Here is a 15202-nt window from a genome sequence, read left to right as displayed (position 1 = left end):
AGCGTTTGCCACCACCATGCTAAGCAGCCGTGTAAGGCCCCTGCCTCACTGGCAGCCCCACCTGACGGCCTGCCATCCTGCCGGCTCTCCAGGCAGGTGTCCTCTGGCCTCAGTTGGGCAGGGAAGGGGGTTGCGCCACTACCCCTGCCCTGGGAGTGACAGCACTCTCCAGCTGCCTCTCTCTGCAGTTCCTCTTCGGCCTTCACAGGAACCTGAATTTAAAGGACTCCCCTTGCCCCACCTCCCTGGCTCTGCTTCCAGTCTCCACCCAGCCTCCCTGACTGGCCCTGCTCCCAGCCTATCTGATAGCAGGGCTGGGTAGTCTTTGCAGTCCCCTGGCCCCACCCCCTCCATCCCAGCCTCAGGCAGGGCGTTTGGTCTGCTCTCTGCCTGGCTCGCCCTGCTGCGTCTGGACCCTCCCCAGTGGCTCCCTTGGTAGCTTGGTGCCCGTGCCTGCCTGGCTTGTGCCTGCCTGGCTGGCGTGGAGCTGCCTGGGCAACGGCAGGAGAAGGGCGAGTCTGCTGAGTGGCTGCAGGCTGTTCCCCAGGGTTGTGCCTGGGCGTCGGTTGGCCTAAGGATGAGGGAGGCCTGGAGGCCTGTAAAAGCTCCTGCAGCAAGACTGGTGGGGAGTGGACGCAAGGGCGGCATTGCTGGGCAAGCAGAAAATAAGTGTTTACAGGACAAAACTGCCTGGATGAGGCTGGGAGACCGTTAGAGACACCCAGAGTCAGGATTCTGAGACGGTTTTGCTGCTTGAGCAGGGTAAGTTGGCTAACAAGAGGGACGTTAGGGTGGAAAGTGGTGGGCTGGGGCCAGTTAGTCCCTTCTCTTCTGCCTACCCCTTTTTGCCTGAAAGGGTTCAGAATCAGTTACTTCTCAGTGAGATAGTTTGCCGAGGGCTGTCCTTGTTTTTCCCTCCATGTCTTACCAAGCTCCTCTGTCTCGGGACTATCTGCCTGATGCGACACTGTGCTGTGGCTGAATGGGCTGATTCCCATCCCTTTGGGGTCAGCTTTGCTTTTCCTTCCAGAGACCCCAGCGTGCTCTTCTGGAGAGGGCCTGTTGCAGAAAGAGCAGGAGAGGGTGCCAAGAGGAGGGGCCGGTTTTAGCCAGTCTCCTTGTGCCTCCCCCCGATAGTGTGCAGTCGCTGCATTCGGGCGATAGGCGTCCTCCTTTGGGGAACTGGGGACAGCCTTTACTCCATTACTTGTTGAGGGGTCAGTAGCTGTTAGCCTCCGTTGTGCACATCCTCCCCTCCTGTCCCCTGCCAGTCCCTGGAACACAGTGGCATTCGCTTCACTCTGCATACCACTGTTGTGAAATATGTGTTGAACTGGTATTTCTCAAATCCAAAGATTGTACCCCTATCTACTTATGTAGATAGTTCCCCCCCTCTTTGGATCTGCCCGTCAAGCTTTTCCATTCCTTTTGATTGTTACCTTCTCAGTCTCCTTGTGGGCCAGCTGTCACATGCTACTAAAAATAATAACACCTGCACTTCTATGCCACCCTTCTGGGCAGATGAGTGCCCCACTCAGAGTGGTGAACAAAGTCTGGTGTTATCATCCCCACAATGCAGCTGGGGAGCTGGGGTGGAGAGGAGCAGCTTACCCAAGGCCACCTGCTGAGCTCATGGCAGTTGTGGGATTCCATCCACCAGAGTGCTGATTTGCAACCCAACCTCTTAACCACTATGCTACCACAGCTCTGGTGAAGATGGCACTTCTCACACCATCATCACCAACCAGAAGTCAACAAGTGTGCATCAATCATAGACTCCAGGATTCAGTTAACAAGAAAGCAGGTTAAGCACTGTTCCCCACCCACCCCCAGTCCTGACAGTTGTTTTTGAATGCGCAGCGAATGCAACAGATACATACTCTAAATCCATAATTTAGCAATAGCGGCACTATTGTTGGGGTAGGATCTGGTGATAGTGAAGCAGAGGGTGCTTGCTATATGGGAGTCAGGAAAGCCAGAAATGCAGCCAGTTACACAGTTGTGTTTTTTTTTTCTTCCTTGAAGGCATTGCAGATGGAAAAAGAGGCCCCACCCCCCTCAGGAGAAAGCTCTGCACTACAGCCACCTTTGAGAAGTAGGCAGAAGACCAAGCCTTTGATCCCAGAAATGTGCTTCACGTCCAGTGCAGAGAACACTGAGCCTCTCCCTTCCAGCTCTTACATCGGAGAGGATGGGAGCAGCCTGTTGATCTCTTGTGCCAAGTGCTGCCTGCAGGTCCATGCCAGTAAGTGTCTGTTGCAGTTCTGCAGCCCAGCCCCTCCCACTGATGCCGGAAATGGTTGTCTGTCTGCACATCTGCCTTGCCTGGCACTTAGAATCATAGAATTACAGAGTTGGAAGGTCATCTAGAGTCATCTAGTCTGACTCCCTGCACAATGCAGGAAATTCACAACTACTTCATGCCCCCCTGCCCCCCCCACCCCCCCACCCCAGGGATCTCTCCTCCATGCCCAGAAGATGGCAAAAACTTCTTTGGCTTTACATTGCCTTCTGTCCAAAGGGATCTCTATCCTCTTTCAAGTACAAAAATGTGCACCTCAGAGTATTGTTTTGAAGGCCCCCATCTGCTGTGGCTATGTGAGAGTGTGCCTGATGGTCAGAAGAGGTGGCAACCTCTGGCAGCCTGTTTCTGCACTTCTCAAAGCCTTGAGGTGTCCTTCCCTTGATCCCTAAGCTAACCTAAGTCTGTCAGTCACTCGTTTTGGGATACAGTCACACACCTTTAGGACTAACCAACTTTACTGTAGCATCAGTTGTCCTTGTGCATCAGTTTCAGGGTTGGTTGTTGTGGGTTTTCCGGGCTGTATTGCCGTGGTCTTGGCATTGTAGTTCCTGACGTTTCGCCAGCAGCTGTGGCTGGCATCTTCAGAGGTGTAGCACCAAAAGACAGAGATCTCTCAGTGTCACAGTGTGGAAAAGATGACCTGCCAACATCTTTTCCACACTGTGACACTGAGAGATCTCTGTCTTTTGGTGCTACAGCTCTGAAGATGCCAGCCACAGCTGCTGGCGAAACGTCAGGAACTACAATGCCAAGACCATGGCAATACAGCCCGGAAAACCCACAACAACCATCGTTCTCCGGCCGTGAAAGCCTTCGACAATACAGTTTCAGGGTTTTCTCTCTGCTGTGTTGTTTTCTTTTCTGCACTCTATTTGCTTATTTGTTACTTATTTGTTTACCGTCAGCTCCACCCGCCCCCCCCCTGCACACCCCACAGACGGGTTTTGGATGTTTTCAGTGAATCCAGGCCACATCTTGCATTTCCCTTCAAGAGCTATGCAGCAATAGAGTTTGATCAATAATCTGACAGTGGGTCTCTTCCTTAAGACACAAATACTATAAAAGATGGTGAGACTTTGTGGGGAATAACCTCTCCGCTTGTAGGAATGTCCTGCTTGAGACTGAGTGATGTTTAAACAACTGGAGGCCGGCTTTTGAGTGGTGCAGGATCATTCTGTATGATTCAACTTTTGCAGCTGGTTGTTTTCCCCTGATTTTCTCTCTTTCCCTCAGCAACAGAGCTGTTTTCTTGTGATGTGGGACATGCTGCCTACTATACCATCTTCGTTCTTCGTATGATAGCGATAATCTCTTACCTTTGAAACCCCCTGCCACGGGAAGGTGCTAGTCCTTCCAAGACTGTTTCCAGCTGTTGATCAACAATAACAGAAAGAGGAGGAGGAATGTCAGGAGGCTGCAATGTCAGAAAGGCCGTGTTCCAGTTCAGGCACCCCCTAAAAGGCATTCTAACTTTCACATGAAGTCGAGAAAATTTATTTATTTATTTATTTATTTATTGAATTTATATCCTGCCCGCCCCACAAGCGGGCTCAGGGCATGTCACAGCATCATGAAAACCACAATTTAAAACACAATAAATAAAATGATAAGCGTTGTGATAAAGAGATTGGTTTCTTCTTTGTTGACGCTGAAAAGGCATTTGACAATTTAAACTGGGACTTTATGTTTGCCACTATGGAAAAGCTACAATTAGGAGAAAGATTCATCAGAGCAATTAAGGAAATCTACAGAGACCAGACTGCAGCAATTGTGGTGAACGATGAATTGACTAAGAAACTGATTATAAGTAAAGGAACAAGACAAGGTTGCCCGTTGTCTCCACTGTTGTTCATTTTAGTATTGGAGATCCTGATGATACAAATACGACAAGACGAGGAAATTCGAAGAATAAAAATAAAGGACTACTCATACAAGGTCAGAGCATTCGCGGATGATATAATGTTAATCGTAGAGGACCCATTGGAGAACATGCCAAAAGTGATAGATAAGATCAAGGAATTTGGAGACCTGGCAGGTTTCTATATCAACAAAAAGAAGTCAAAGATACTATGCAAAAATATGACTAAGCAGAAACAACAACTGTTAATGTAAACAACGGACTGTGAAGTAACAAGTAAGGTGAAATATTTGGGAATTGAACTGACTGCAAAGAATATAGATTTATTCAAGAATAATTATGAAAAACTATGGACTCAGATTGAGAGAGACTTGATTAAATGGAATAGGCTCAATCTGTCATGGTTGGGTAGGATTGCAGCAGTCAAAATGAATGTGTTACCAAGAGTGATGTTTTTGCTACAGACAATACCAATCATCAGAGACTCTAAGCAATTTGAAAAATGGCAGAGGAAAATATCTGATTTTGTATGGGCAGGCAAGAAGCCTCGAGTGAAAATGAAAGTTTTACAAGATGCAAAGGAAAGAGGCGGAATGCAACTGCCCAACCTGAGACTTTATCATGATGCAATCTGCCTAGTTTGGCTGAAAGAGTGGATGACATTAAAGAACAAGAAATTATTAGCCCTAGAGGGATACAAAAAAATATTTGGATGGCACGCATACCTATGGCATGACAAAGTAAAGGTCAACTCGATGTTCCTGCACCATTTTGTACGGAGAAGTCTATACACAATCTGGAAGAAGTACAGAATTTACTTACAAGAAGGAACTCCTTGGTGGGTGGTTCCATATGAGGTGATAGACCCGAGAGCTGTTGATAATGAACGACAATGTTTAACATACAAAGAAATAACTAAAGTAGAAGCATCCAAACTTAGAATAAAGACGCAAGAGGAACTATCACCTAATTACGATTGGTTCCAGTATAGACAGATTAGAGATCTGTATAACTCGGACTCTGTAAAAGGAGGTATACGAATGGAGAATTCGGAGCTAGAGCAGACCCTTCTTAAAGAGGACAAGAAAAGAATATCCAAGGTATACCAAGTACTGTTGAAATGGTATACTGAGGATGAGACAGTTAAAACACAAATGGTGAAATGGGCTATAAATTTTAATAAAGAAATAACAATGGAGGTATGGGAATACTTGTGGAAGACCACAATGAAGACAACGACATGTACAAATATCAAAGAGAACATCTACAAAATGATCTATCGTTGGTACATGACACCAAAGAAGATTGCGCTAGGGAATTTGAACACTTCTAATAAATGCTGGAAATGTAGGAAGCATGAGGGCTCCCTCTATCATATGTGGTGGTCGTGTGAGGTAGCCAGGCAGTACTGGGGGGTAATAATAAGAGAAATGAGTGAAATTTTACAATTTCAAATTAATAAGAACCCAGAACTCCTGTTACTGAACTTGGGAATGGAGGGAATTCCAGCTCATCATAGGACGCTGATATTTTATATGACGGCAGCAGCTAGACTATTGTACACGCAAAAATGGAAAGTACAGGAAGTGCCAACTATCGAAGATTGGATCTACAAATTGCTGTACATGGCTGAAATGGACAAGATGAGAAGAAAATTGAGAAATCTGGACTCAGGGCAGTTTAACACAGACTGGGAGAAGCTGAAACAATATTTGGAGAAGAAATGGGAGGTGGGAGGAAAACTGTGGCAGTTCGAGAACTACTGAAGTATAATAAAATGTAGAGGGGGGTGACTTTACCGGGGGGAGAAGAGATAAATGTGAATCTATAAGCAGTTAGATTAACAGATTGACATATACACAGATATATATAGGTTAATAAATAGAATATTGATAGAAAATAATTAACTATAAGGATTAAATATAAGGATTGGGTAACCAACAATATTTTCTTTCTTTGATAAGATTTGTATAATGCACCAAACTGAATGTCTGAAGGTAGAAACGAGTCAAATTGATTGACTATGTGATGAGAGTTATATAGAATTACCATAAAAAGACAGAATGAGTAATATATAGAGAATAAGTCAAATTGTTTGATTTAAATGTGTAAGATTTTTATGGTTTATGATATATAGGTTAATGATATATATAAATATTTAAAAATGGAAAATGAGATAAATTGTTTATCTAAGATGGAAACAAAGACTTACAGTTTGGGTATATAATAAGAAAAATAGTTAAGGATGTACTGCTTAGTATAATGGAGAATATATATTTGTTTTAGATAGAGGAATTTAACAGAAGTAAGGGAAAAATGACAAAGGGTTGGAAAACTGTTGGAAGTCAACAAAAGGGGGGGGAAAGGGAGGGGGTTAGAAATGAAAAATTTGGGGAAAATTGAATGTAAATGTAAAAATAACGGATTCTAACCCAATAAAATTTTTTCAAAAAAAAAATAAATAAAAGTTAAAATCATAAAAATAAAATCAGCAGATCTCCTTAAAAAGTAGAGCGGAACAAAGCAAAACAGGCAAGGGACCAGCAGGGTAGTTTGCCAGCTCCTCAACCACTCTCCCAAGCCTGGTGAAACACCCCCGTTTTACAGGCCCGGCAGAACTGTAATAAGTCCCGCAGGGCCCGGGTCTCAACTGAGAGAGCCTTCCACCAGGCTGGGGCCAGAGCCAAAAAGGCTCTGGCCCAGGTTGAGGCCAAGCGAACGTCTTTGGGGCCAGGGACCACCAGCAGATGTTCATCTACAGAGCATAATGCCCTCTGGGGAACATACAGGGAGAGACGGTCCTGAAGATAGGCAGGTCTCAGTCCGTTAAGGTCCTTAAAAGTTAACACTAACATCTTGAACTTGACCCGGAATTCAACTGGGAGACAGTGCACCCGGTACAGTACAGGTCGAATATGTGTCCTAAACAGGGTTCCCATGAGGATATCCACCACTGCATTCTGGACCAGTTGCCATTTCCAGGTCAGTTTCAAGGATAGCCCTGCCTAGTTACAGTAGTCCAATCTGGAGGTGACGGTTGCATGGATCACTGTAGCTGGGTCTTGGGTGGAGAGGTAGGGAGCAAGTTGCCTGACCTTCTGAAGATAGAAAAAGGCAGTTCTGGCAGCTGACGAGACCTGGGCCTCCATTGACAACGAGGCATCCAGAATCACCCCCAGGTTGCTCGTCATTGACACAGGCGTCAAAGGCACCCTGTTTAAGGCTGGGAGCCAGATTCCCGAGCTCAGCAACCCCTGACCCAGATAAAGGACCTCTGTCTTCACAGGGTTCAACTTCAGCTGACTCAGCTTCATCCACACAGTCACTGTGTCCAAAGCCCTCACCAAAACATCTGGGGTGGCATCCAGCTGTCTGTCCGTCAATAGATACAACTGGGAGTTACCAGCATATTGATGTCATCCTAGTCTGAAACTTCAGGCTTACTGGGCAAGGAGGCACATATAGATATTAAATAGCCTTGGGGAAAGAATCGCCCCTCGAGGAACACCACATGCCAGTGGGTACCTTGGAGACATCTGCTCCCCAAGCGCCACCCTCTGTCCCCGACTGTGGAGAAAAGAGACCAGCCATTGCAAGGCGGCCTCACATATCCCCACATTGGCAAGGCTGTGGGTCAGAACGCTATAATCGACTGTGTTGAACGCTGCCGTCAGATCCAACAACTCCAGCAGCGCTGACCTGCCTCAATCCAGAGGCCGATGAAGATCATCTGTGAGGGTGACCAGCGCCATCTCCATCCCGTGGCCAGGGCAGAAGCCGGACTGAAATGAATCCAGGACCAAGGAGTCATTCAGGAATACCTGCAGCTTTTCCGCCACCACCTCCTCAATCACCTTACATAAGAACGGGAGATTCAAAACCGGGCAGTAACTGAACGGATCAGTGGGGTCCAAAGATGGCTTCTTCAGAAGGGGCCTTACCACTGCCTCTTTCAGTGTTCCAGGGAACACACCTGAGCTCAAAGATAAATTAATGATCTCTGCCAATGGGGCCCAAAGTTCATCACTGCCGGATTTAACCAGCCATGACGGACAAGGGTCCAAGGGTAGTCCTCACAGCAGCGAGGGTCCTGTCAACCTCATTCTGTGAGAGGCAGCTGAAGTGATCTAAAATCGACGACCAAGGGGCCTCCAGTTCATGTACTGTATCAACCGCGGCTGGCAAGTCCTGTTGGAGGGACAAGATTTTATCTGCAAAAAAGCACCCAAAGGGCTCACAGCTAAGTCCCAAATCAACAATCTGCCTTTCTCCCTGTAACAGGGAGACTAAAGATTTAATTATTCTAAATAATTGAGCTGGGTGGTCGCTTGCAGATGCATTGGAAGTGGCATAAAACTCCTTTTTGGTCACTTTGACTGCCATCTCGTAGGCTTTCATAAGCATCCTGTAAGATGTTTGTCACGAGTACACCACCACACTCCTTTGTCACGAATGCGCCGCCACACTTCTCAGCTCCCGTTTCATCCGCCGTAGCTCCTCAGTATAGCATGGGGCTAGTCTGGTACAGGGGCAGAGAGGGTGACGGAGAGTGACTTCATTGATGGCTTCAGAGAGATGTGCATGCCAGTCCTCTACCAGCAGAACCAGCGAGCTGCTAGGAAGCATCAGATCCCACAGAGCATACTGGAACCCGATCGGATCCATGGAAGTGCCTGCCCTGGTCCTTGCCACTGATCTCACACTATGTAATCCGCCTTGAGTCTCAGTGAGAAAGGCTGAATATAAATGATACATATAGATAAATATGTCTCCATGAGCGAGCATGAATCGGGCCTTCAGGACAAAATGGTCTGACCATGGCACCCCTTCAGTTACATCTAGATCCACATGAATCCCCATCTCAACGATCAAATCTAGTGTGTGGCCTGCCTGATCCATGGGAGCTGCCACAAATTGGGAGAGTCCTAGTGCCGCCATGAAAGACACTAGGTCTGCAGCCCGTGAGGAGGCAGCGTCATCAGCATGGACACTGAAGTCACCCAAAACTAATCGCTTGGGATACTCCAAGGCCCAGCCAGGCACCGCCTCCAGCAAGCTCAACAGGGTTAAGCGCTAAGTGGCCGATGCACCAAAACGATAGCCAAACGCTCCACAGCACCCAATGCCAGGCCTACACAATCAAAGCCAGCAATCTTTGGTGCGGGGAGCGGCCTGAAAGAGAAAGACCCTCGAGTGAGTATTGCCACCGCTCCCCCCCCCCCCACACACACACACCGGCCACCAACCCAGGACTGATGAAGGACCGAGAAACCTGGGGGGGGGGGCGGGTTTAGTTCATTCAGGGTGGCTGTTTAGCCCTCTCCCACTCTCCCAATATGTTTCTTACTCCGCAGTGTGGTGTTAATAGGGGTTATCCCTATAAGCCCCAACCCCATTCCTCTCTGGAATATCCTCCCTTGACTGCCTGGAACATATTCATGCTTTAAAAGTGCGTGTGAACAGTACAGAAGTCAGCAGTGCCCTTCAACAATAACACCAGCAAGCACAGGCAGCCTTTGTTTAAGCGAAGATAGCCAAAGTTCAGCTCTTGAATAGAGAGAGTAGTGGGGGCTCTAACTGGAAAACAACCCAGAGGGAAAATAACTGAGGAGATCCACGCAGGCTGCCCCTTTTCCCCAGAATCCTTTGGACAGCCCTATGAGAGACCAAAGTGTGTTTTTGGAGCGCTTGCTCAAACCTCCAGTGGCGCAGCTCCCCCAGTGTTTTCTGTTATAGATTGGGTTCCCAGCGAGACAGTATCTACTAGAGAAGAGTTCATTATTTTATTGGGTACTTTTCTCCCTTTGACACATCCATTACAAGCCAGCCTCCTTCATATACTTCCTCTTGAGTGGAATAGTTAATTTGGAGGCAAGGAAAGGTCTGTGAAGGACAAGGAAGACGTTTCTGAAGTGTTTGTCCGGCCATGCCCGACAGATGTGTGCGCAGCTTTTCTCTGGGCTGCTGAACCAAGGCAAAAGGCGCAAATACGTCCAGGGCAGGTGGAAGGAGGATCCCTGCTAGACCCGGCCACCCTTAAAAGTTTCATAAGTACCTCTCTCAAGTTCTGGATGAAGCTCAGGCACAGAACCTGTGCATGTTCCTACCCAGATGGGCCACTCAAATAGCACCTATTCTGGTCAAGCACTGGTTCTTTATCATTGTCTCTTGTGGTCCTTTCTCCCTTTTACTGTGTGAAATTGCAGTTTGTGTATTGCGTCTTTTCAAAAAATGACTTTTCCATCTCCCCCTCCCCCTTCTCTGTGGTCGTAAAGCCAAAAATCAGTGCTGAGATTTCAGTCTCTGCACAGTGTGGGGCTTCATACATACTTCAATTAAGGAAACAGTTTCCATTTTAGTTTCCTGATCAGTTTTCCAAAATGATGACAGCCAAGCCCCCTTTTCTTTTTCTCAAAACTTGGATTACCCCGCCCCGGCCGCCCTTTTGTGGCCTGTCAATTGACAGGAAGGCACTTCAAAAAGGTGACTGCTGGCTTCGTATTGTACCGACGTAAGCTGCTGCTAAGCCTGCCTTGCTGTCTCTGCACATGCAGGATACCAAGACAGGGTCACTCAACAGTGAAGAGGATTCCTCGAGCACAGGCAGGCTCAGAGATCTTGACTCCTCTTCCTGTCACATGACTCTGTCATCTTTTCACATGCTTGCAGTTCGGTGGGGGAGGGGGTAAAAGGTGGGTCCTGGGTGTGGAATGATGGAAGACTGTTGGACTAAGAGGTCTGCAGACAGTGCTTGGCCTAGTTATTTTGAGTTAACACGTGATTCCTAGACAAATCTGGCTGGTTTACAGTGGAAAATGGTACAGTGGACTAGTGGAAGCGATCCAACTTGAGCCCTTTTTTCTTTTTACCCCTATTAATAGACAGGTTCATGCTGGATGCCTGTTAGCGACAGCTGAAGTGTAATGTTTAGGTGCAGGTGCAGGCTGCCTCTGAATACAAGGCACTAGTCATAAACTCACTCCTACTCCCTTGTTGCTAACCACTCTCCCATGGAGGAGAACGTGGACATTATCTTCTCGTGTTAAGACTGTGTTAAAAAGAAGCTGCTGCTCATGTAGCCATGGTCCAGGAGCCTGCTCTTCATATCGGTCCATCGAAAGAGCAAAGGTATGGAGGGAAGTTCTAAGCGCCCTGGGCTGAGGCCTTGCAAGAGCGTTTTTTACATTGGAATGACCTTGTGGAGACCAGGGTGTTTTATTCTTTAATAGCAAGGAGGGGTGCAACATTCTTGATGTGTCTGATTTTGTTGAATTCATGATTCATAACTTGTTCTGTGTGTTAGAGATGAGCAAGCTAGAAATGTAGATAATTCGTTATCTTAACTCTATGAACATGAGATTACCATTTCGTCTCAGAAACTCTCTTTTTACAAGATGGCTCCTCCACTAATGCCAGTGGCATCATTTCTGCTCCTCAGAAGAGTCAGAGGGAGAAATATGTGCAGGGATTGTTGATCTCTCCCCTCCCCCCCTTTTGAAATCAATATATTCTGATTTGTTGCAGGTTGCTATGGGATACGCCCTGACCTAGTAAATGAAGTCTGGACCTGTTCACGGTGCTCTGCCAATGCATTGGCAGTGGTAAGCAAGCCCCTCTCTTGGTAGCCAGAGAGATCAGATTCCTTGCTGGTGGTGGGGAGGGTGCTATCTCGGCACAGAGAAAAAGCCGCCTGTCAAGGCAGGGCCGAGAGAGCCTTCAGGGAGAGTGCAGGGTTTTTAATAGGCAGGGGCATGTGGATTGATGGAGCATCCTAAAGGTTTAGTTTTCAGTAAGGGGCACAGGGGACAAATGCTACCATCCCTCATGAGACACCTGCTTCACAGGAGGACAAGGACCCTTATAAACCCTTGGGGCTCTGAAGCTGAACTTGATGGAAGCATGCCTGTGGAATGCTCATTCGAGTGGAAGCTCAAAAGCTGGATAGGGGCTGCTCAGGGCTTCTCATCTGTTTCCATTTTCTGTGTCTATAGGACTGCTGTCTCTGTAATCTCAGGGGAGGAGCCCTGCAGAGGACCACGGATGGAAGGTAAAGGAGACAACCCCAAATGCCATTCCATGTGTTACAGTATCTGAAGCCGCTGGCACTGATCGGCCAGAATTCCTGTTCCTCCTAGGGGGCAGAAGCGCTTTCTGGAAAGGCCACAGGGAATAATCAGCTTTAGCAGTGCTGTGCACCTGGTACCTTTCTGATGTGCGCAAGCAAGGCAGCACTGTTCTATTCACGAAACAAAATTTGATTCAAGCAACGCCGTAGAGACCAAGGCAGTTTTCCAGGGGATAAGCTTTCATGGGTCAAAGCTAACTTTGTCAGAAACAAATAAGAATAAAGATCCAATGGTTCTTCGTTCTTATTTGTATCTAATGAAGTGAGCTTCGACTCATGAAATCTTATTCCCTGGAAAATTGTGTTGGTCTCTAAAGTGCTACTTGAGCTTAATCTATACACTAAGCACATTATAACCACCTGTGACACGTATACTATGACCATCAGTTTCTTGCTTTAACTCTTGACAACAAGACCTCGAAAATCTCATTGATTTAGTTTCCTCTCTGGGTGCCCTTACTCACTCTGTTTTACACTTCTGTGAACTCTTGGCTGGTTTTACAATACCTGAATCTGTTTAGTTTTATATAATGCTTTTGTGACAATTTGGGGGTATTTTCTCAGCAAACCTTCTTGCTTAATCTTCCTGGAGTAATTTTTTTAAATTACTGGTTGATCATATGGTTAGGGCAGGGCAGTTTGACTCTCACTGAACTCCATTCTTCTCTTTTGCTTGTCTGGGAGCAGATGAAGGCAGAGCAGCCATGTGGGCAGTAAGGAGTGGGGGAGGGGGCGGGAATGGCCATCCAGACTTTTTGCAGACCTTGGAGAAACAAGTACTCTAGACATTAAGCTGGATAGAGGGGTAGGCTTGATACATGTTGAGGGTAAATTTAAAAATCAGAGAAGGTTTGAGATCAACCCCAGCTTGCATCAAGAGCTGCTGCCTTTATACTGTGTTCCCTGGATCATCGAAGTCCACCTACTACAAGTCCTACCTGGTTTCTTGACACCTCTGTTTCAAGTGGTGTGGCGTCAAGCAGAATTACACCTTTCTAAGTTCATTGAAGTTAAGGGACTTAGAAAGATGCAACACTGTTGGGGACTTAATTGAGCTTTTCAGCCACAGCCAGATGGTTTCCAGATGAAGCCGAACCCACCAGGAAGACATTGCCTTCTGCAGGTTTATATTTCCTCCGAGGGCTGACAGTGTGCTTGTGTGGAGCTTTTAAGGTTCAGCTCTCTGGTGTCCTTCCGGCCAGTCTGTTGCAGACCGCTGAGTTTCTCTGCTCTCCTTCCCCTTCCCCTCTAGAATGCATTCCGTTGGCTGAAAGGCTCTTTGGGGAGGCAAGCAAGGAAGTTCAAACAGTGAGATACATATGTTATGACCAAGAGGCAGTGATGTAAAACTGAGTGAGTAGTCTGGCCCCGGTAAATATTGGCCTCTCTTCAGCTTGGAAGGAGTGGAAGAATGTGGTCAGTCAGCTCTGCACATCATACATGGCAGCGAAGAATTAAAAACCCCGCAAGTGGGACTTGGTATCACATCAGCCTGCTGGGCCTACTGGCTGGTATGCTAGTGCCGAGGGTCTCATCTTTTCTCTTGTGTGACTTGCAAATCCCGGACAGGTGCTAAGCCTCTCGTGTGCTCACAATAGTACCTAGCCATGCTACTGCTAAAGAATTGCGTGGGGCAGGAAAAGTTGAAGTAAAGCTTTCCCATTCACAGGTAGACTTCCATACAGACCATCCTGTCTTCCACTGTGGATATACGATTGCATCTCTTTCTGCAATTCATTGAAGACTTCCCTTTAAAAATATGGTTTGAGAGATCAAAAGGAAAAAGCAGCTTTTCATTTGTGTCTGTGTGTGCTGACATTTCCCAGGTGGGTCCACGTGATCTGTGCAATTGCTGTCCCAGAGGCCCGTTTCCTTAACGTCATCGAGCGTCACCCGGTTGACATCACTGCCATTCCTGAGCAAAGGTGGAAACTGGTAAGAGCCGCTCTCGAGAGCCTGTTGCCTGGAGGGCTTCCTGTGAAAAGGCGGTGCAGGCTGCGGGTCAGAAGTGCCAGCAGGCCCTCTGCTGTGCTTTTGAGAGGCCTCCCCTCCCTGTGTTGTGCAAATGGGGCTCTGGCTGTGCTGTGGAGGTAGCAAGTGTTCATTATTCAGGCAGAGTGACAGCACTGCATTGATACACAAGCGATAAATTGCACGGAGACAGTTCCTTTATGGATAACCTGACATTTCCAGTGTGCCATCCTCTTCATTACCCACGCTTGTAAGAACGAATTAAAAATCCTTTTTTACATGGGGCTTGCTTGTACTGCTTAATGGGCCTCCCTGGAGAAATCTGTTAAGTCCTCTGCGGCTGCCAAGAAGCTTTGCAGTTTGGCCCCGTCTGTCTGTCACTCTGTCCGCATGCAGGGTTGCCTTGCAAGTCTGAGGGGTGGTTTATGAAGAGCTCTGTATGTCCCTGGCTTGGAGTTCAGCATAATTAGGGTTGTTGGGGTTTTTTTTGCTTGCAACGGCTTTCTAGGCCTTACTGTTACAGTGACAGGATCTGGAACAGTATGCTGCAGATTTGTTACGAGCTTTAGAGACAGAACATTAAAAGGGATGAAGGAACTCGCAATCTAAGCTTCTGGCAACATTCGAGCGCAAAAGGAGACCACCTTCTGGGAAGCAGTGGCCAGCAATGGGCAGAGCAGAGAAAAGAGGGTACAGGGAGGTTAGAAGAATCCAGGCAGGTGCTGAAGGCAGATATAAAAGCTTGGTTGAAGGCAGGTGAGTAATGGGGACAAGGAAATAAGAGACAGGATTAATCTGCCTGGGGAGTATGGCCCCAAAAGTAGCTGGGGCAAGAGGCAAAAATAAAACGAGGTGACAATGTTATGACAGGAGCAAAAAGTGAGGCTGTAAGGATCAGTCGAGTCAGCCTGGGTGGCTGCCCAGGTGAGGCTGTGTGGGGAAT

General features: G+C 47.2%; 1 protein-coding gene across 1 annotated transcript in view; it reads left to right on the top strand.

Annotated features, from left to right (window-relative positions):
• Positions 1–15202, top strand: part of KDM4B (lysine demethylase 4B) — a 328745-nt gene that overhangs the window by 286945 nt on the left and 26598 nt on the right. The window contains exons 14-17 of the mRNA XM_054982034.1: positions 2026–2245; positions 11688–11764; positions 12155–12210; positions 14115–14223. Of these exons, the coding sequence (XP_054838009.1) occupies positions 2026–2245; positions 11688–11764; positions 12155–12210; positions 14115–14223 (462 nt within the window). The remainder of the gene's footprint in view (positions 1–2025; positions 2246–11687; positions 11765–12154; positions 12211–14114; positions 14224–15202) is intronic.

Source organism: Eublepharis macularius, chromosome 5 (assembly GCF_028583425.1).
Source record: "Eublepharis macularius isolate TG4126 chromosome 5, MPM_Emac_v1.0, whole genome shotgun sequence".
In the NCBI taxonomy this organism is placed as follows: Eukaryota; Metazoa; Chordata; class Lepidosauria; order Squamata; family Eublepharidae; genus Eublepharis; species Eublepharis macularius.
This window is presented reverse-complemented; position numbering and strand designations above follow the sequence as displayed.